This window comes from Chelmon rostratus, chromosome 3 (genome assembly GCF_017976325.1).
Source record: "Chelmon rostratus isolate fCheRos1 chromosome 3, fCheRos1.pri, whole genome shotgun sequence".
NCBI lineage: Eukaryota > Metazoa > Chordata > Actinopteri > Chaetodontiformes > Chaetodontidae > Chelmon > Chelmon rostratus.
In genome coordinates, this window is record NC_055660.1 from 30,301,116 (window position 1) to 30,323,296 (window position 22,181).

General features: G+C 40.6%; 1 protein-coding gene across 1 annotated transcript; it reads left to right on the plus strand.

Moving 5' to 3' along the window:
* Positions 1–2,565: 2,565 nt before the first annotated feature.
* Positions 2,566–16,585, plus strand: hpgd (15-hydroxyprostaglandin dehydrogenase). The gene is made up of 7 exons (XM_041933952.1): positions 2,566–2,997; positions 3,992–4,115; positions 5,722–5,828; positions 9,492–9,588; positions 13,604–13,680; positions 13,779–13,942; positions 15,933–16,585. The coding sequence occupies exons 1-7, from the start codon at positions 2,905–2,907 to the stop codon at positions 16,054–16,056; spliced, it is 786 nt and encodes a 261-aa protein (XP_041789886.1). The 5' UTR covers positions 2,566–2,904; the 3' UTR covers positions 16,057–16,585.
* The last annotated feature ends 5,596 nt before the right edge of the window (positions 16,586–22,181 follow it).

A 22,181-nucleotide genomic window follows, 5' to 3' on the forward strand; every position in this document is an offset into this window, starting at 1 on the left:
AACACTCTGAAAGGATAAAGAGGGAAGAAAAATTCATTGTTTGGGGTCTCTGAGCAGCCCCATTTCCTGAAAATAACATTCATATGCAACTGTTTTGCATTAGCAATTCACATTTTGGAGGAAACCCAACACTATAGAAGTTTTTTGCTTTCTTTTTAAATATTCAACAATCTTGCTTCCTTGATCTCTATAGGTCGTGTGTTTCAGAGCTTTGGGGCTGCATCCCCAATTTTTGTTCGACTGTTGCTGGAAACCTCCAATAAACCAGCAGCAGATGTTCACAGTGTTCTTGAAGGTAAATAACAAACAAGGGATTTAGCAATGTAGCTTGGTCCTGGTCCATTAAGAGCTTTGTATACAAGGAGGAGGACTTTAAAATCAGTTCTGAATGTCACAGGAAGTCAGTGCAGAGCAGCTCAAACTGGACTAATGTGCTCTCTTGGTTCTGGTTAATAGCTGAGCTGCAGAGTTTTGAATGAGCTGAAGTCTCTCAGTATTTTTTCAGAAGGCCAGTAAATAATGAGTTACAATAATCAAGTCGTCTTGAAATAAAGATGAATCAGTCTTTCAGCATCTTTTTGGAATATAAATGTTCATACTTTAGCATCCTAGGAAATGCTGGAACTGCTCTCAATTTGCGGGGACTGCCCATTCCTCTAATACCTTTATCTTCTCCAGGTCCGCCCTGTCCACTCTCAGTGACAAAGCCAAGAAAGCAGTTGCAGCATGAAATTCACATTTTTCTGCACCGACAGACAGCAAGTAGTCTCTGCAATGCCTGCCTCACATGCCCCTTGTGCCCCTCCTCAGAACATCATGACGAAACAGTCCAAAAAGTCAGCTGGGATGTTGGTGAGCCCAAAAGGCATCACCAGATACTCAAAGTGTCCCAGTGGTATGTTGAATATTCCAGCCGCCCCCCTCTCTTATCCTAACCAAATGGTAATCATTCCGTAGGTCAAGGTTTGTAAAGGTGGTGGCTTCCCAAAGGTTCAAAAACAGAAAAGACCAAAGGAAGAGGATGTTTATTCTTAATAGTGACAGAGTGAAGACCACAGTTGTCAATGCTGGGACAAAGGCACATATCTTCCCAGCACCAACAATTGAAGAGGAGGGATGAATATTACCTGCTACCAGGGACTCCTTCACTGGAGATGGAGGAGACTCAGAACAAACAGAACGGACTCAATGCACTTTATTATTAGACCAGTCTATTTGAGGGTTATGGTTTTTTAACCACGGGTTCAGAGCATAAGCAGTGATGTGAGTGGGGAGGCAGTCTGTTGTTGCTCATGTGTCCGTTGTTGCTATAAGGTATAAGTGCATAGAGGCTTTTACAGTTCAGCCCAAATTGCTCATGACAACAGGCTGACAGGGCAGATTGCTGGAGCACGAGGGTAGACACCTGGCCACAAGACGACAGGAGTCAGGAAGCCAGGAAGCAGACAATGCCAAAATAGCAACAATACCAGCTAGTCTCAGGAGTTTCAGTGCTACCGACGATTCCACGAAGACTGGGTGGAGGGCTGGCACTTTTATACCGTGTCAGCAGATGGGTCAGGTGGGATCTGGAGAGGAGGAGGCCAGACCAGACCTGCCAGCCATGTCCTGCAGTAAAACACACACGTATTACAAGTATTACTAGGAATTTTGACTGGTAAATCTTGACATTGTAAACTGCAAGAAACTAAAGCTGGACAGACATAGCAACAGTACATACCTGGTGCTTGCCTTAGTAATGGTAAAAGTTAAAACATTTAACTAAAGCTTAGCTAATATGTGCCACCATAAGGGCATTATATACGCACTCTTGCTGGGTTATTGGAGAGAAACTGCACAGAGACATCACATGGCTAACTGTTCTGAACACGATGGCAATTCTGCAGTTCTTACTGTCTTGCAGCCCGTTCTTGTAATGTTTGGTGGTCAGTCCAGTCCAGACTGTGACACATTACATGACAGATCAACAACTGCTATGGCAGGTAGAACCTCCCCACCCCCCAGATCCCAGAAACCTGAGTGGGGGAGTCTTTGGATTCTTGTTCAAGGATGGAGGAAGGACAAAAGATAAGAAGGACAAGGGAAAGAGGGGTGTAAATGATGGGGGACCTGAATCTAATGTTCTGCAAAGTATAAATAATGGGGTTAATAATAGAAAGAAACGTGTTCTTTCCAAATGTATTTAGCATTATTTTTAAGGAAGCTCACGGAAAACATCACAATGCAGATGATAATTTGATGTCACTATGATCTTGCTTTACTTAAAGGAACAAACCAGTACATTTTTTACATGTTTGGTTAGCAATTAACAGCTATTTCTATTCATTTCAGCACAGTGTGAACAGCAACATGCAGAGACCTGAACCTTGAGACCTTGGTGTAATGTATCACTGAGAAGAGCCAGGTGTATAGATGAAACAAGAGTAGGAGGAGGCAGAGTGTAGAAGGAGGAGTAAAGGAAGTATGGGGAGACAGGAGGGCAGGTACAACAAGCTGGATAAAACTTGTAATTATCCTACGGAGTTTACTTAGCCTTTGACTCTCTCCCTCTCTCTCTCTCTCTCTCTCTCTCTCTCTCTGACACACATGCAGTGTTTGTATAGACTGATAAGCTGAGGGGGGAGAAGGGAGGGAAAACAGCCCAGCTGAAACAGTGAAAACACACACAGGGGTGAGAAAGCCGATGATTGTTTTACAGGGAGAGCAGCTAGGTGCTTAAAGACACAGCGGGGGACAAAAAAAGAAGACAGAAGAAAACGTGAGACGTAGAAGGGAGAGACAGAGAGAGAGAGAGAGTGAGTGAGAGAGAGAGAGAGAGAGAGAGAGAGAGAGCACAAAGGAAATATAAAGTCTGAGAGACAGGAGAAGACGAACTGTAACAGGTTTTGCTGCTGTGCTGGGATCATGTCTCTGAATGGGAAGGTGGCTCTGGTGACCGGGGGTGCTCAGGGCATTGGAAGAGCTGTGGTCCAGTCACTACTGCAGAGTTCAGCCAAGGTCAGTCGTGCTCAGCCTGCCGAATTTCTACTGCTTTAGCTTCATAACTTTAAGGCTAGAACAAAAGTTTTACTGCTCTGACAGTTACCTTATCAGTTTACAAATGTCATCATTAAAAATACTCAAATGAACTCAAAATTCTTTAGCTTCACTTCTTTTGATTTTGTTTCAATTACAGCCATATCTTTTCTGATCCAAGTATGCATTACCAGCTCAAACTCTTGTGCAACTGACTTGACTGTTGTCAAACGCAACCTGTTTTGACCTCACTGCTCTGACTTCACTAGAATGCCTTTCAGTGGACTGGAACTGTCTGCTTGTTTGCTGAGGTTTTATTGATTCAACTTGAATGGAGTGACTACACTAACACTGCTTTAAGTTCTTAACTTTAACTAAGGTTTCAGGAACACTTTACTGCTCTGTCACATTTGTTTCATTCAACAATCTTTCATTTTCCTTGTTTCCACTGCTGTCTTCCTGCTTTTAAATGTTTTATGAAGTCAGTACATGTGTTGAAACAGGGCCAGTGTTAGCATGTCTTACAGTAACAGTCTAAAACGTATAGTATAAATACACTCCATTAAAATAATGTTTTGGCATTAGAAAAGTGGCATTGTTTTTTCAAACTGGTAATTAGACAGTGATGGTAGCATGCATTTCAAAAGCAAGAAAAGTAAACGAAATGGCTTTTGAAAGAGTGAAGTTAGTTTCTGAGAACCCCCTTCACACCCTGTGAAACAGGGCTAACCACACTGCAACACTAAGATGAACATGTCATTAGCTGTGCACTTTTGTTCGCTCTCTGAGCTGTTCACAGCCATGCTTACCACAGACACATGGTGAGAGGTAAGCAGTACACTGTGTCCAGTATGATCTCCTTTATTCAGTATGAGCTTCTGCAGAGAAGGATCCAGACTTTAGAGCCTTATGTCCTCCAGTTCCACAATCTGTCTCTTCAAAAAGGCCAGCTTACTAACAGAGCTTTGTGGTTCAGGTGGCTATGGTCGACCTGAACAAGACCTGTGGGGAAGAATGCAAAGCACAGCTGGACGCCGAGTTTGGAGAGGGCAACTGTACCTTTATTTCGTGTGATGTGTCCAATGGAGATGCACTGAGAGGTAAACACTGTCTGTAGAACTGTAAGAAGAGAGATGATTGGATAATTGGAAGTTCAGTTTGTTGTGTAATGCTGCTTATTTCACCTGCCCTTGCTCTTTGCTTTCTCATTTTTAACTTCCTCGTGATGAATGAGGAAGTGACTTTAAAAAGAATCTCAAACCAAGGGACTATTTTTGGCAAGCATTCGAACCTTTTTCCTGTTACTGTTCTCTGACAGCTCTGTAACAGAATACCAGTGATACTCGTGAAAACAGCAAGTTCTGGTCACTCTAGTGTATCTTTCCAACAGGCTGCACTTGTGAACCAGCTAAAGCTAAGCTTGTCTAGTCTTGCTTTGCAGTCACATGGTCATATATTATATCCTGCATTTAAATTTTGAGTTCACCATGCCTGTTCACTGCTCCACGATTGCATTATGCTGCTGTGCACTATTCACATAGCTTCTCCCTTTCTGCAGCAGGTCTGTCTGTGCTGTTGTGCTTATATATATGTGTGTGTGAGTGTGGGCATGTCAGGGTGAGAAACAGAAGAAGCAGAGAATTAAAGTCTCTGTAAGTGAATAAGTGTGTCTTAGAGCGAGAGAGCTCGAGAGAGAAACAAGGTTTCATTGTCTGACATTGAAGAAGTAAATCCCTGCAGGCTAACGGCTGTGGAATGCTGTTTGGTGTTGCTCCTAACTGTCTGATAGAACTACTGTTGATGTGGACACACATCCTGCCTGGACCCAATGACAGTGTGTGTGTGTGTGTGTAGGTTTCTTAGGAAGGTGGGTCATTGTTTGGGTTTATATGTGTGTTTCTTGTGTATGCATCAGCAGTGATTGTGACACTCATTTGCGCATTTGTGCGTGTGTGTGTGTGTGTGTGTGTGTGTGTGTGTGTGTGTGTGTCATGCAGATTAGTCTGTTAAAAACAGGTATGTTTGTTTCTAATTGTTGGGTGTCCAAGTGTGGAATGTGGCAGGTGATGACACATGCAGGTTTTACCACCTCAGGTTTCTCCCTTCAGCTGTTTATTCAACCACATCTGTCTGCTCACCAGGGGAGATTAACAATCTGCTGGTGGTTCATTGTGTAAAACTCCAGTGCATAGCCCCTTATTCACATTGTCTGCATTGTCTGTGTGTGGAAATTCAACAAACATGTCAGAAGTAAGTTTGTTCACAAACACAAGGAAACAAAACACGAGGGCTTACACTTTGCAGTGACTTAGAGAGCAATTTTCCCAGTCTTGGGATTACTAAAGTAAATACAATTAAAAAATTAAAAATGGGCAAAGAGGGCATGTTATAGATGTTATTACCATTATAACCACTTTTGCCAAAGATTATGTTAATGTCTGCAATATACAGACACTCAGCTTATCTGCATAAACCTGAACATCAGCAGGTCACGGTCGTAGTTTGGTGTGTTTGGAGTATCAGATGGAGAAGGAGTGCTTCAGTGGACCACAGGGCACTTTAACTGAGGAAATGACACTTTGGGAAAGTAGTATTTCAATTCTGTTTTGATCATGGGGTCAGCTGAACCTGAAAGACGTGTTCATTCAGCTCTAAGATCCTGTGCCTTAAGTCATTCACTGATGGGTTTTTGTCTCTATGGAATAGACGCATTCCAGAGCACGGTAGACAAGTTTGGTCGTCTGGACATCGTTATCAACAACGCCGGCATCAACAATGAAAAGAACTGGGAGAAGACCATACAAGTCAACCTGGTAAGACGATGAAATCAGGACTTTCAGTCAGGTCAAGTCAGTTTTATTTATGTAGCCCAAAATAATCACACATCTGTGATAGCTTAATCTCCCTGTCTCATCTGCCTACTGAATGAACACCAGCACGTGCCAGCCAGCCAACCAAACATACAAACAAATAATTTAAATCAGTAAAAACCATGACTTTAATAGTTTTATTTGTATTTTAATACATTTCAGTGGTCAATTTTACTTGTAATAGATAACAACTGCATGGTAATACAGTTCCTGACATGCAACTACAGACTTAGATCAGAGGTTGATCACAGTCAGGTTCCTTGCCTGTGGTTCAATGTGCTCAAATTAAATAGCTCATTGTCACCAACAGATTTGAAAAGTTTATAGGAAAATCAGTGTTGCTGATTGCTTCCAGATGGTGCTCCCTATTTGTTGAAATTAAGTGGACAGGAAAACAGTGTAAAATCTTCCAAAATCTACTCAAAAAATTTCCAGAACTACGCTGAGAAACAGCAGGTCAGAGATTGAATCTCGATTCGAGTCCACATGATAAGGAGTGCCAAGACTGGCTGAAAGCTCAAAGCAGACAGGCAGTCAAAACAGTCTTCGGTTGGAATGTGATCCAAATGGGATCACAGGTCACAACCCACAGGTTAATGCCGTGTGAGACCTGCAAAGAAGTGCTAACTTTTACTACTTTGCCAGAGCCACCTTGGACTGACACAGATAATAATAATAATAATAATAACAACAACAACAACAACAACAACAATAATAATAATAATAATAATAATAATTGTTTAAACGTAATTCTAGAGCACTGTTCATACATGAAATGCAGCCCAAAGTGCTCTACAATTAAGAAATGTTCACATGAGAATAGACACAGAATGAACATAAAAGCAGGGATAGAGTGCCATAATTAATGGAGAATAAGATGGAGAATAAAACTCACATGATAATCATAATCAAAATCATATAAACTAAAAATGAAAATAGAATATGGATGAGATGGGAAATAAACCCAGACAAAGAATGCATAAAAAGGTACAGCAGTGCAGATGTGCAAAGCAAAGAGCAAAAATGAGTCTCGGCAGGTTCTGCTCAACAAAAGCTGCAACTGCAGGATCACACACAGGGCCAGGATCAGTAGTTGCCCTATGCAGATTAAGACAGAAATAGTGTGTGCATGTCCTGTGTGCCAGCCTCGTTAGTTCACTTACAAGGACAATATACATATATGTGTCAGTATTAGCCAGCAAGCTCATTTTTAACTGCAGTCCTTTGGCAAGATGTTCAAAACCTAAATCATCACATTCTTCTATCCATGACCTCCGCTTGTGATGAGAGACATGACTAAGACAGGAAACTGAGGGAGACAGCAGAGGCAGAACTTTGGTTGGCTACTTTTTGTGTTGATAAGGGGCCAAAAAATGCAGTATACTTTCATCCCAGTTGTGCTGTTCACAGTTACTTGAATTGATTGAATAATGGGCCTGTTTTACTGCTGTTTACTCTTGTAGTTTTCATATAAACCATCTTCTGTGGCATCAGAAAGCAAGACTAATGTAGATCCAGTTCAGTGTTGAGAGTGATGGCGAAGTTCCAAAATGTTAATAAATTAATTTTGTATATTTCATACGTATCATGTTAACATTTCTACAAAAAGTTTGATTCCAGTGACAGTAGTAGTAGTTCAGATTAACGGTACACGTACTGTATATGAGCTAGGTTTGTCATCAGGAGGAGGAGGAGGGGATGGTGGTGGTATAACAGTGAGGCAAGACAACTGCCAAGCTGCCACACTACTGTTTGATTCATGTTTGTAGTGACAAAACCATATTTTTAGACAAAACATAATCTTTTCCACTAACCAAGTGGGTTTGCCTAAACCTAACCTGACTGACTGATTGAAAATTGATCCCTAAAATCCCTATAAACTTTGAACATGAAGAAATTAAAAGTTTATACAAATTAGTAGTTACAAACTACCAGTAGAAACTAGTTTGCCAACATTCATTTTGCCAGTTGGGTTGCAACACCCCCACTTCTCTTCTGGCTGTTAAGAGTCCTCCATCTGATCTGAAGGCCTCAGCCCTTCATGACCAAGAGAACCCCAGCAGGCAGCTCAACCTCCACAAGTGGAAAAACATGTCCAGCCTCCCGATGCACACTGATGATAATCCATGACTCTGAAAGCAAAAAGCAGAGTTCACTTGGCACAGTGAAAATGAAATGCGTTGTAAATGAACATTCAGTATCAACATTTTTATGGCTTGCCAGGTATGTTAATTAACATTTGTTCTTTAAGGTCGTAGAAAATGTAATTAAGTCTGCATTACGATTCCCTCAAAATGTATTTGCTGTTGCAAATTAGTTGTTTATAAATGTAATTTCTAGGAGACAGGGCTGTCAGCTACGCTATAAAATAAGAAGGGCAATGACGTGTCAAGTCAGAGATGTAATGAAAACAGGACAACAGTAAGTGGATGACACCCTGTTATTGGCCTGGGAACGGTTGCAGACTGAGGCTGTCTGAGGGGCAGGGGAAAAACATAAAAGGGCAAATTATGCCATTTTCTCCAATGGTTTGGCACCCTCTATGGAACTGCAACACACATTCTCCACTGGAAGGGGGCCACAGAGGGCACTTTAGCATGGATTCTTGCATACTGGGTCATTGTAGAGGGCACACTATCATGGGCCCCCTTGGAACATAGGTGATCGCAGGGGTATAGTGACTGAGTACTATTGGTTTAGAACACAAGGATTACTTCAGAGTTGCCAGTCAGCATGCTTTTTACTGCTTCTTTGTTAACAATGACTTGGCACAGGAATTTTGGCTTCTTCAAGTTTCCTTAAAAAATGCAGTGGTTTTTATGCTCCCTCTTGGTAATATGATGCATAGCTAAGTCCTCCTCATTCTGATGCTCCGATTTAGTTACTTGCTGCACTTTGAGCACGTTCTACTAACACAGATGTACTGTTTTGTTCCTACTAGTGACATGGTCTAAGAATAGTGTTGTCAGTTAGTTGGAGTAAGACCAACAGACCAAATCACTATGAAATGTGAATCAGGATGATTCAGAATTATTATGGTGGACCACTAACCTTTTCCCTTGTTTCACCAACAGCCCAAAATGTGTACTTTTGTAAACTATTTGTTTGACACAGAAATACTGGGGTATACTCCTAGACCATAACTATCAGTAATATACATACTCTCTTGTCAGTATCGTCAGTCAGCAGCTCCCACCACTCAACAGGAGTGATCCTCAGTTTGTGGTGTGGCCTGAAATAATCATGTCAAAATTCAACATCATTTATTGGAACTGAAAAAAAAAAGAAAAAAAGAAAAATAGGTATTTGCAGCTGGTGCTTTCATTGTGGCACAGTGTATAATGGATGGAAGTGTATCAAAAGCATACCTATTATTTTACTATGCAGCATATCTCTGTTGGATTTCCATATAATTAGGCTTAAAATTCTCCAAAGTAAAATGTGCTGATCTTTGTGAGAACTGACTGCACAGATGGCCTCAAATGAACACCTGGATGTATAAGAAGATTTGCACAATCTTTTCTTTCAGTTTCACTTCCTGCTTATGTGCTGCACTTGCCTGTTGAAGATTACCACAGTGACGATGTTGTTTCTTTATCTTTATAGACCTCTGTAATTAAAGGGACCTACTTGGCACTGGAACACATGAGTAAAGAGTACAGCAAGGAAGGAGGCACTATTATCAACGTATCCTCTATGGCAGGTAACACATACACATGCACATGTTTATGAACTCATTTATTCAAGCCTATATTTTCATAATGAATTCATTCTAAAGATCAACCTTGTTACTTCAACAGAGATTTTACTTTGGTCAGACTGATGATATAATCATTGTTCTGACTTGTAGGACATGTTATGGGAACCCAAACTTAAGTGTTTGAAAATCAAAAAGTCTTGAATATTTTCACAATAATTACGTTTACACAATTTACAAAAAATAGTAATGTTACTATTTGACTGGCTGATAGGTAGGTTTGGGAAGTGCTAAAACATTACCAAGGAAGATGAGACAGAGATGAGAACTGTAATGATGGCATGACAGAAATTAGTGCAAGCAGTTTATTAATACAATACAAATGTTCAGAATCTGCAGTTCTCTGGAACTTGATCCAGGCATGGGGAATGGCAAGAGAAGGAAGATCAGGGAGACAAGGCAGGGAGAGTTTGGCTGTCTTACGGAGGGAAATCCAGGTGGAAAATGACTGAGGGGTTTCTAGGCAGAAGACACAAAACACAGATGTGGGATCAGGAGCACTGAGCATGAAGCACACTCGTAAAAGCAGAACAGAAGCTGAGACAAAGTACTACATGGGACAGCTGGCAATCTGGCAAAGGCTGGGGTGAAGGACCGGGGTTTATATACTGTGAGCGTTGATTGCTTCTGACAACACACAAGAAACACAAGGGAGGGGAAACAAGAGAAAGTATTTTGTAACAGTTATGGCCTTTTTTAAAAAGGAAAATTAGAAAAATATGTACAATGTGTATGTCTTTAAAATGAAAGAATGGTACGGTTTGCATAGGAATGTGCAAAATATTGACCAAAGAATGTCTAAATGTATGAGGTGTAAAGAATATGTGCAATGTACAAAGATAATAGTCCAAAGTATGTGTGTTAATGTGACACGTTGTGAGATGTGGAGACTGTACAGTCATGTAAGGTGAAGTGTCTATTGGGGCGATAAGAGTTTGTGGTAGAAAGGCTTACAATTCATGAAAAATCTCCCCTGGTATTCAAGTTGTCACTAGGAATGATCTTCTCCCGAAATGTGGATTATGTAATACGACAGTGTTCTGAGGAAGACCAACTGTAAGAGAAAAACATAACTGTAGAATGACCTTGTTAGATGGTGGAATGGAAAATGTGCTTTCACTTCCCTCTGAGTCAAGATCTGGGACCTTGAGCCGTTGGAATAGTCTCAAATTACAGAGTAAAGAAAATGACTTCTGTAGAATTTCATTTGTGCAATAAATTTGCAGGATAGTAATGTCTCCAGAGACAAAAGCTTCAGTGACGCACATGGCTTAAATACTCCCTAACATTCTCCTTGCTGACAGACAGAGACACACAGGTTTATATATGTCAAAATGTCCCGAATAACAAATTTCTCAAAGCCTCCGGAGGCTTAACTTGTTAAAACAGTTCCACTCTTCCTTGAGTGTGTGTTATGTGGGAAACACACAAGCTAGGTAGAGAGCCACTATAACTGAAACCACTGGATCTGGATCATTCTGCTCCTCTGTCTCCGTCATGGAAAAAGCTCACGCTCATCCAAAAATTTCTCTTCATTTGTGTTTTGCTCTCTACATACACAGCCCCACTCTCACTTGCACACACACACACACACACACACGTTTTACAAGGTAATTCCTTTTACTTTTTTATATTGTCCTGATGGGCCAATACTTCTCAAGCCAGGCCTGTAAAAGCTGTAATCCTTTTCTAAACTCAGACAAAACCCTTCAGAAGCTGAGACGCTCTGTGTAGGCACCGAGCTGCATTATGTATATATGATACAACACACAACCTGTCACTGGAAGTAGTTAGTTATGAGTTAATGGAAATACTTGAAATGTAAATACCTCTCATTTATAGATAGCATGCTGTCTTTAACTGAAGTGATCAACCATGCATAGTGGATGAGTAGATAAGTGAGCTGTTCGTTTGTTTCGGTTTGGTTTGACTACAGAGACAGTTAGCTTCATTTTATGGCGGTGACTCTTAGCGGCTCTAATTCACTCCTTGGAAAGCAACATTACCGCTGTGACCTGGAATAATGCTTGACTTTCTCAGGTCTAAAGTTAGCTCCTCTGTGAAAACTTTTCCCAACGCTATCATTTTTCCATTTTGTTTTTGTTCTCCTGAGGGGCCGCGGCTCTGGGCAGTGGGGCACGAGCAGGTGTTATTTTGGGGTCAGGGTTTCTCAAACAAGCAGCTGAAGCTGCTGCTACTAAGGAGCAGTCGTCCCTGTAAAAATGTCCATTTAGTGTAGTTTTTGACGTGTTTGTGTGTGCAAGCTGTTCTCCGTGAAGATGATCTGTCCTTATTCTTAGAGATCATGTGAACTGTGTGCAGTTCAGGAAATCAAGGGAAACCCTCAGTAGTCTGACTGGCCTCATCTCTGACACTCTGCACTGACTGGCAGAACATCTTAAAATGTAGCACCACATTTAGTAGACCACGGTTTGTGTTTCTATGTTTCAACCATGGACACACTCAGTCAATGCTGCTGGAGTAGAACTTTCTTTTAGTTCAGGTGCATATTTTATCCTAGAGTGCTGCCTTGTATTGTTAGACCAGGGGTCTGTCCCACCATCAAACCACAGGAATAAGTTCGAATTCATGCAGTCAACCGAAGAATACAATCTACAAGAAAGCGTATCCAAATTAGTGAGACAGATGCTATTGCAGTGGTGTTGCATAGCAGTATAGGCATTTTCAGTCTGTGACAGGTGTATTCATCCATGATATTGACATACCAAAAAGATGCATAAAAAAAGGGAACATTTTAAAGTTTTCTGACACTGCCTGACAGTTCTCATCAGAATCTTTGCACTACTCAGTGTTTTTGAGATTAACATTCAGACAACTAATATAAAAGATACTGCTGATTGTGACACACTCACATAGAATCTGATTAACCAACCCTGCAGTGTCACTGCCCTCCCAACACTAGCAGACAGACAAAGTTAGAAACTTGGTGAAACCTCACAACAAACATGGAAAGACATTAGCATTTTTTGGAGTTGTGTTTCTGTCTACCTATTGAACGTATTGCAATATTCCCTCTCCTTTTAGATCTGTCTTGATCCCCACCAACCCCTGAGAAACAGTACTTGGCTCTTTAGCAGCTAAAGATTTCACTGTGTTCACCAGCTAGGAGCTAACTTTGCGTGTCATTGGTGCAGGGCAGGTAGTGCGCAGTGTGTTCACAGTAAAGAGCTGCTGTCAGAAATGAGGGGGGTGAAACTGGGGTTTGCTGGCCATATAACTAACAAAGAGCTAAAGGAGGCAAAACACCTCTGCAATGTAGGGTGATAATTTTCTGTGAGGTTTGTCACAATGAGCACCTGGTTTCACATTACATCATTAAATCCGCTGTGAATATAAGAATAGCCAATACCACCCCTTTAACTCTTTTGCTTAGCTCTCTGGTTTAATGGAGTTTCGATAATGACATTTGGTCTAGATACTGCAATCTGGGAATTATTTATATTTGTGTACTTATTTTAGAGCTGTGTGTGTTGTTGTAAGATTCCAGAGGATGTTCTTGGTTCTTGGAGTCGGATACGTCATCTTGTAGAACTACAGCAGTAACAGCAGACATATGGGAACAATTTTTCACTTATCACACTCATGATAACATCAGTTTGTGTGTGTGTGTGTGTGTGTGTGTGTGTGTGTGTGTGTGTGTGTGTACTTGCCAATCCCATAACAAACATGGACTTTGACCAAACATGGTCAATCATTTTCTAGCATATTGCTTTATCAGCTTTCCCCAACTGGGGAGAATGTGATTTGGGGCTCAGTGGTTAAGATTAAAGTAAATGTTTAGGGGTAGGGTGAGGGTTAGGGATACCATGAGTCTCCAGGCAAGGAATCTGGAAGTTGAATTCCACTCATTCATGAAAAAGGGTTACTGATTGATTTTTGCTCTGCATTGCTGTTGGTAACATGTTTGTTCTCTTGTCTCCTCTTGTTCTTTACAATTCAGCCTTCTTGCATTCTCCTCATCAGCCTGTCTACACTGCTACCAAACATGGGGTCATTGGCTTCACTAGAGCAATGGCGGTAAGACACACATAGGCAGTAAATAACACAGTAGAAAGGGTCATTTTTCACCTTTGTAGAACGGCCAGCACTCAGCAGCTCTGTACATGTCCCTGCAGGACGCGTCCTCTCAGGGCAACTACGGCGTTCGCATCAACGCGCTGTGTCCGGCCTTTGTCGACACTCCTCTGCTGCACTCAGTGGAACACGAGGACAACATGGGCAAGTTTGTCAAGTTCAAGGACGATTTCAAACGCAGCATGAGCAAGTTTGGAGTTTTACAGTAAGTTAACTCACATACATCTGACTGGTCGTTAGCTCTTTTTAAAATTCTCCTTCTTTGCCAGTCGTGTCAGTTCCACGCACTGTGAATTTATTGGTGAGATAAGTAAATGAAAACTAGCAAACTGCTGCATTTCTGGACTTTTATTCTTATTGATAAAATTCTGGCAAGTGGCACCTCTGCATCGATGTGAGGAGGTGAGACAGATCATCTCCACCTGCTGGGAGTGCGGTACAGAAACAGCTGAGCAAGAATACAACTTATAATTTTATGAATAAAGTTGATTCAAGTTTAGGTAGGTTTGGGAATAACAATGTGTGCAACGAGTAAACCTCAGGTCATTCAGCGATGCAAAGCGTACATTTAAAAAAGTAAAAAATTTTCATGCAATGTATTCAGTTCTTATAGAAGTAGGCGTGGTTTAGGCAGGCTGAAGGAAGTAGGGTCATGGCTGATATCATACTTGGAGGAAGATGGCTCTGACTCATTAGCCACCAGAAATTTCACCTTTTGGGGTTTAGTTGATTCGGACATGCCATGAAGAAGACAACAAGGGTAAGACATTTTGGAGACAACAAGAGAGTAAGAAAATGGAGTTTGTCTCACACACCACCATGAACTGTATATAAACTCCTTTTAAACCAAACATCCAATGTCGATAGAGGCGTCCTGGTCCAAGTGAGCTGGTCGAGGAAAGCAGGAACTGTCATTTGGCTACAAGTTCTGAGCCACATCACACTTTATGTCCTGTCCTCAATCAACCTGGGAAAGAATCTTTTGATACCTGATCCACCCTTGGCAATTTTCTGAAAATATGTCCAGACAGTTAGCATTTATTTCAACCAAGAAGAACATCAAACAGAATCAACTAAATGAGCGAAATGGGACTGAATGTAAATTACTTTGCATCGAAATCCAATAGAAAATGTTTAAGTAAGCACCTTATTTATACATCAATGATACATTTTACATTTAGCATTTTGTTATGTTGTTACCGTATGTAGGATATAGTGAGTGCCACTTATCTGGCTGTAACAAATGACGATATGTATAGGAACAAGTTCACCACATGGGCACTGGTTTTGTGAAAATACTGCTTGAAGAATAATGCTTTTGAATTTGGAATGTGTTATGTGTATACAGGTATTGTGAATAATTAGATTGATTAATGTTTCACTAGTACTTGCAGTTACTGGGCAAAGTAACCGGTCAACCACGCCAGAGAAGCACTTGTGTGAGCCAGAGGATATTCAATAAACTCTTGGGCTAAGCTATTCTGCTAATGTGCTAACAAATTGCTCTCACTTATGTGTCAGAGTTAGTGATTTTGTGAGTGTGTGAACTGATTTTCCATTCGGCTCTTTCCAAACAGCTACAGTTAAACATGTGCTCCTGAAAAGAAGCACTCAGCTTCTTACTGACCCTTTGCTCTGATTGCATTCTGATTTCACTCAAGTGGCAGCTTGGCAGTCACAAGATACTTTATCTGGTTCAGTCCCACTCAGAGCAGCCTCACATAAACAAAGAGGAGACACACATGCTCTTGTTCTACAACACAGCTTTGAGAGAATCAGATGAAATATGTGCCAAGACCCTCCCTCACTTCAGTAAGGGGGTTAGTAATGAGAGATGATAAGATCTGTTCATGCTCCATACTGTAGTGACCAAACTATGTTTATTTATGACTCTGGAGAAGGCTTCTACAACACTTCAAATTGTGGTCACACAGGCAGACTGAGGGAAGCATTTAGGGACAGAGGAAGATGAGGCCAATTGTCTTAATGATCATACACATGAACACGGTCTGTCTAAGTAAATGCAGTATTACAGGTGTGTTGTATATTTAGACTGAGAGTCTGCACAGGAAACACATCACTAATTTGCGTGTGTGTGTGTGTGTGTGTGTGTGTGTGTGTGTGTGTGTGGACACCTCTCTTTTCTAACTGTATTCTCATTTAATGTCTCTTTTTCTTGCCGTGTTTATCACCAGGCCATCATTGATAGCAGAGGGCATGATGAGGTTGATCATGGACACCAGTCTGAATGGAGCAGTGATGAAGATAACTTGCTCCAAGGGAATCCACTTCCACACCTATGAACCCATGTCAGCTTGAGCCGTGACAAACTGGACTCTGTGGTGCTGCTGAGGAAAATCCTGTCCAACTGACTGCAACACATCAGAAACTGGTTCAAAACTACTTGTGGCTGTCATTGAAGTTAATATCAGAGCTGGAAAAACTAACCTGAACATGCCTGATCATGTGCAGTATATACACCTGTTTCAAATGAATGCTATACAAATCATTGTCTCATTCCCTGTCAAAATAATATACTGTCTGTCTGATTTTAATAATTATGTTAATGAAATAATGTTTTCAAGTATCAAAATTAATGTAGAAAGTCCAGTGTTTTCACTGCCAGCCAAAAATTTCATCCTTTGGCAAACCATAGTTATACAAATGTCATTTTCAGTTAGGTTTCTATGTGTTAGAGGACAATCCTTCCATCATCATCCACCTCAGATCAGTGATTATGCAGTTTCTTTGATTTAACAGTGTTATCATAGCAAATGTAACAGTTATTATTTAACAGCTGGTTTATATGAATTGTCAAAAAATCAAATAAATTTTAGTGAGATAGTTATATATTGGAGATAAGGGACTTATTTATTATTATTTATTTCAGAATGAGGCCACTATGCCTGAATTAAGCCGTCAACATTTTTAAACAAAGTTTCCATGTGAAAATGATTTTTTGTTCTCATTAGAGTTTCCAGGTCATTTTTGTAGACCTGTGTTCACAGTGAAACCCCTGACCAACATAACAATACCTAAATCTCTTTATCTTCACTCTTTGTTCAGTTGGCAGAACAGAACCAAATCAGTATTTCATGGTTGGGATATCTCGTGACAAATCGACATAAATAAAGATTAATGACCACATAAGTGCTGTGTAATCAGCTACACACCCCTGCCTGTGACCACACTCCACACACAGCCTGTTACTCTGCAGAGTGACAGCCTGCTTACCTTCTTGTTTCTTTCTGCTCTCTGTGGTCACCTATAGTGTGTTTTAATGCAGTCCAATTCACTATTTTGTTTCTCATTTACATAGTTTTCTGCTTCTGCTGTCAGACACCTGAACAAGTAGGAAATGCAATCATGGCCCATAAGCAGCTCTGATGTGCATTTGGCTATGTTGGCATTTCAAATGAACCATCACAGAGACAGGTGTGAAACTGAGAAAAGAGAAAAATGTTTACAAATTTGACCACCTTAATGTGGATGTACTCTAAACGTGCAGCCTTGCAGTTCATGGCATATGGCAATGTAAAACTAATGGCAGGAATAAAACAACATAGTGGGAATGTTGCTGTTCTAATACCACTGCCAGTACAAGCTAAAAATGTTCAGCGTTCAGAGTGCCGCCAGAAAAATCCTCATGCAAAATGCAAAGAGTGTACACTTTGGAGGATTTGAATGTACTCAGTATGAGCATGTACTTTTCTGTGACATGTCAAAGTGTCTGTCTTGATAAATTTAAGTGTGCACATGGAAATTCTGGCCTAATGATGATGCCAGAGGAAAGCTCAGGGGGGTCACAAGAAACAATGATCTTGAATGACCATTTCATGAGAATTTGGCCAGTAGTCACTATGTATTATGATGCAATTAGACTGATTACAGTTTAATGAAGAGATGATCTGTACTCTACCACTCTACCTTTAAAATAATGTTATTATTATTAAACGGTCAGTATTAATATGTATATTTTGGGTTTAAGAGGTGGCTTTATTGTAGTGTGTTCTATCAATGCTTTTTCACTGATTCAGATGATGCTTCAATTAAACCCTTTTCCTACAGAAATGTTAATAGTGAACCAAAGTCAGTGACATTACATTGCATCTGTCCATGAATGACTTGCATATGCAGCAGTGCCAGTACAAGCATTGGAAGGAAGTTCCACTGGGCATTAAACCAGAAAGAGAGAACTGGTTGTTTTTCATGAAAAACTTGGGCCCAGAGGTGTGTGACCAACACATTCTCACTTCCAACTCATCTACAACATCCATCATTGATCTGATCTCAAAGCACCTGTACAACACAAGTCTGCATCCACCCTTTCACACACATTCTTGTGTTAGCCAGACCACCTGCTTACACACTCATTAGAAGCTTTTAACCATTCCCACACACTCACACACCAATGACACAGCATCAGGGGCATCGACATGAAGACTGCCGAGGTCAGAAATTGAACCTGATAAGTGGACGACCGCTCTACCTCCTGAGCCACAGCCGCCCCGTGTCAAATGTAATGTTTCTCAGTACAAACCCTAGTGAGAGGTGTGCTGTGACGCAGTGTCAGCCAGCCTGAGCACTTCAGTGTCAAAGCTTCTGCTATTGAAATGTATAATAGATGCCACTCCTACCCCATTAACATTTAACTGCTGCTCAGTATTTGCATTTACTGTGTTGTGGGGGAAAATTACACTCTTTCCATTTCATACAGTGTGTTTTCTGAATAATAGAGTCTTTTGAAATTACACTTTTCAAAGGGCTTAAGTAGTAGTAGATATGCCTTTCTGTCTCATCATGTCCCTCATACATAACAAACACAAATGACCATCTCTCTTGGAATCTGTCATTTAATAAAAATAAACAAAACATTCAATGCATACATACAAAAAGTCATCTGAATTGGTCGAAGGTTTTAAGCTCTGTTTCGATGTCACTCTCAGGCTAAACTTTAACCGGTGTCCTCTTAGTGCAAAGGATAAGTTAAGGATAAAGTTTTCATCAGGTGATTACCCTAGTTTGCATAAAGACTAGGGGCAGCAGGGCAGACCCCTTGAAGTGCTGATAATATAATATGTTGTCATTACAGATAACAAATATTGATTAAAAATTTGTAATTGTTTTGTGATGCCTTGATAGTAGTCAATCGTCCTGATGAATCATAGATAGTTTATTGTCATTGAGCATGACATGTCAATGAAATTTTCATTGCAACCCCCATGTAAGAAACAGATAATAAGAAAGATAAGAAAGATTAGAAAGAATAAAATTAAGATAACTACAATAAAATAAACCAACCTGCAATAAAAATGTTCTTAAATTCAATTAAAAATATACCAGAATGAAAATATACTATGGCAATAAAATATACTGAACAATAAACAATAAAATATGCCAGTGAAATGTGCCAACAGAATAGATATATGACAATGACTGTCCAGCATCCACTAGAGACTCAGAGGTTCACATTAAGGCCTTAGTATTAATTTGTGGACAGAGGTGAGCCTAAATTAGAGCTGTTCCACTGAAGATGTGATTTTTTTTTTTTTTTTTTTAATGTCTCCATGTGTTAAAACCAAACAGACAGTACTGGCACCAGCTGTAAGACAATAATAAAGTTCATGAGTTATAAAGTTTCACTCAGTTTTCCAGTATGAACTATAAACTATATTCCCTTCACTCATATAGATTCTGTTTCTTTGTTTCTGTAATGTTTTCTTATCATTAAATGTGAAAAGAAAATACTGTTCAAAATCTTGACTGATTCATCTGTTGATAATTTGAAGAATTATTATTGTTGTTATTTTTATCAAACATCATTAAAGAGCACATATCATCACCTCTGTCTCTGGCTTTGGCATCTTCAACATATACAGAACACTGTTACCCAGAATACTCACCATGCTGATGATGTGCATGTTGTCACTTCTGTTGAAGAGGGCTGGACAGCTTCCATTTTTAAAGCGTAAGCGAGTCTTTTATGTGTGGGCATCTGTGTGGTTTGCGGATACTGAGTTGTAAAACCCTCTCTCTAAAAGGTCAAAAAAACTTCCACGTGCAGAGTTAAGCATTAGAATTAAGAATTTCGGATGCAAAAACTAAGTGAAGGTGGTAAAAAGCAGCATTTTGTTGGGATCCAATGAGAGAAATTGAATTGTGTTGGCAAGTTCTAGTTTTCTCGTCCCTGTGACAAGAAACTGATATGTCCACTCCTCAAAATCAGCATCACCATCGTTGAAGGATCTCAGTTTCCTCGGGGATGTAGAGCCCGCTCATCCCCTTCTTGTACACAGTGTCTGTGTTGGATTTCCAGTCCAGTCTGTTGTCAATCACCACTCCGAGGCATTTGTAGTCCTCCACCTCCTCCAGCACCTCCCCTCTGATCCGTAGTGGCTGTGAAGGCATCTTCTTCCTCCTGACGTCGATCACCATCTCTCTGGTCTTGCTGATGTTCAGCCTCAGGTGGTTCTGTTCGGACCACTCAACAAAGTTGTCTATCAGTGTCCTGTACTCCCCCTCCTCAGCAGCTGAGTCATCAGAGAACTTCTGCAGGCGACATGACTCAGAGTTGTACTTAAAGTCAGTGGTGCATAAGGTGAAGAGGAGCTGTGGAGCTCCTGTATCACTGACCACCACATCAGACAGCCCGCTGCCCAGACGGACAAACTGTGGCCGGCCTGTCAATAGTCAGCAATCCAGGAGATCAGTGAGTCATTAACGCCCATCCCCCGCAGCTTCTCCCCCAATAGCAGAGGTTGAATGGTGTTGAAAGCACTGGAGAAATCAAAGAATGTAATCCTTACAGTGCCTCCTCCACCATCAAGATGCATATGGGCTCATTGCAGCAGGTAAATGACAGCGTCTTCGACTCCTAAATGGGGCTGATAGGCAAACTCCAGGGGGTCCATAAATGTCTTCACCTGTGGACTCAGCTAGGCTAGGACCAATCTCTCCAGGACTTTCCTCACATGGGATGTGAGGGCGACTGGGTCAGATGGCCTTGGCTTCTTGGGGACTGGAACCAGGCAGGACACCTTCCACAGCTTCGGGACTTTCTCCTGACTCAGGCTCAGGTTGAACAGATGTTCCAGTACAGGAGACAGCTGGCGAGCACAGGTCTTCAGTGATGCCATGACTGCAACACATGTCTCCCCCTCCAGGTCTCTCCGTTTTTTTTTTTGGTCTCTCTGTACTAAGTGCAGTCCAGGAAAACGAGGAAAATGCCCCCAAAAAAGATAAACATATATATATATATATATGAAACCAAAATCATCATTAGTATCCGGCCTGTGACAATTCTGTTTTCAGTTCACTTTGTGTGTTTTCGTTTGGTCGGACTAATCATGAAAACTCTGATCATTTAAAAGAAGTGCTTCAAATTTAGTAAAATGAACGCAAAACCCACAAATATTGTGTCATAATCTTTGAATTATGTGAGGTAAAGTAAATGTACATTGCTCTGTAATGCCACTAAATCCATATTCTGAATTGTTTAATTGAGTAGTAATTTAGCTAAATTAGAATTTATCTGGAGAAATCAACAATGCTACCAAGATATATTAAAGGTCGTGACTCAGAGGTTTAGAAACTGTAAAATGTATTAAATGACATTTTTGGGAAATAACTTGAAAAATGAATCATTCTAAACTTTCCAGGTCCTGTCCTTGCATGAGCAGGCAGGCCATCATGACCGATCCCATGCTCGTATTGAAGCACAGGAGGGGGCTGTACTATAAAATAGGAGATAGGAGATTAATACAGGCCAGACTCTAACTATCCTATAACGACTTCTCAATGCCTGTGGGAACATTATGGGGATGATGCAGACAGAGGTGATGTCATCTCCTCTGCAGAGAGGCCTATTCTTGTTAAACTAAAATAAGAATAATAAATACTTGAAAATACTGGAGGCTGTCCAGCTGAACCTGTAGAAATAATGGGAATGCATAAACATGCTAACAATGGGAAATTAGAAACACTCTCTGACAAATGCACTGAATGTCCCAAAATTAATTCTTGGAAGGAATATTACGAGACTGCTTTTTGTTCATGTAGTTTTGTCGTTTTAATGGTTATGGAAATATGGAAATAAACCACTTTTAACTCTCTCGTTTATTATTTGCCCTCAAGAACACTTCGATCATCTGCTGCTGGTTTATTGGAGGTTTCCAGCAAACAAAATTGGAGATGCAGCCTTTGTCCATTACACCCCAAAGCTCTGGAACACACAACCTACAGGAAGTCATCTCACTGAATATTTTCAAAAGAAAGCTAAAATGTTTCTCTTCACCTGAGCCTTTGACTTGAGCCCAGTCTCCCAGGTGCACTTGACCCGTTCATCCACCACAACCTGCTCCCTGTGCAGACTTTGTTGCTTTTGTTCAGTTGTAATGATGATCCTGAAAGAATGTTATTAATGATGTTGCTGGAACAACATCAAC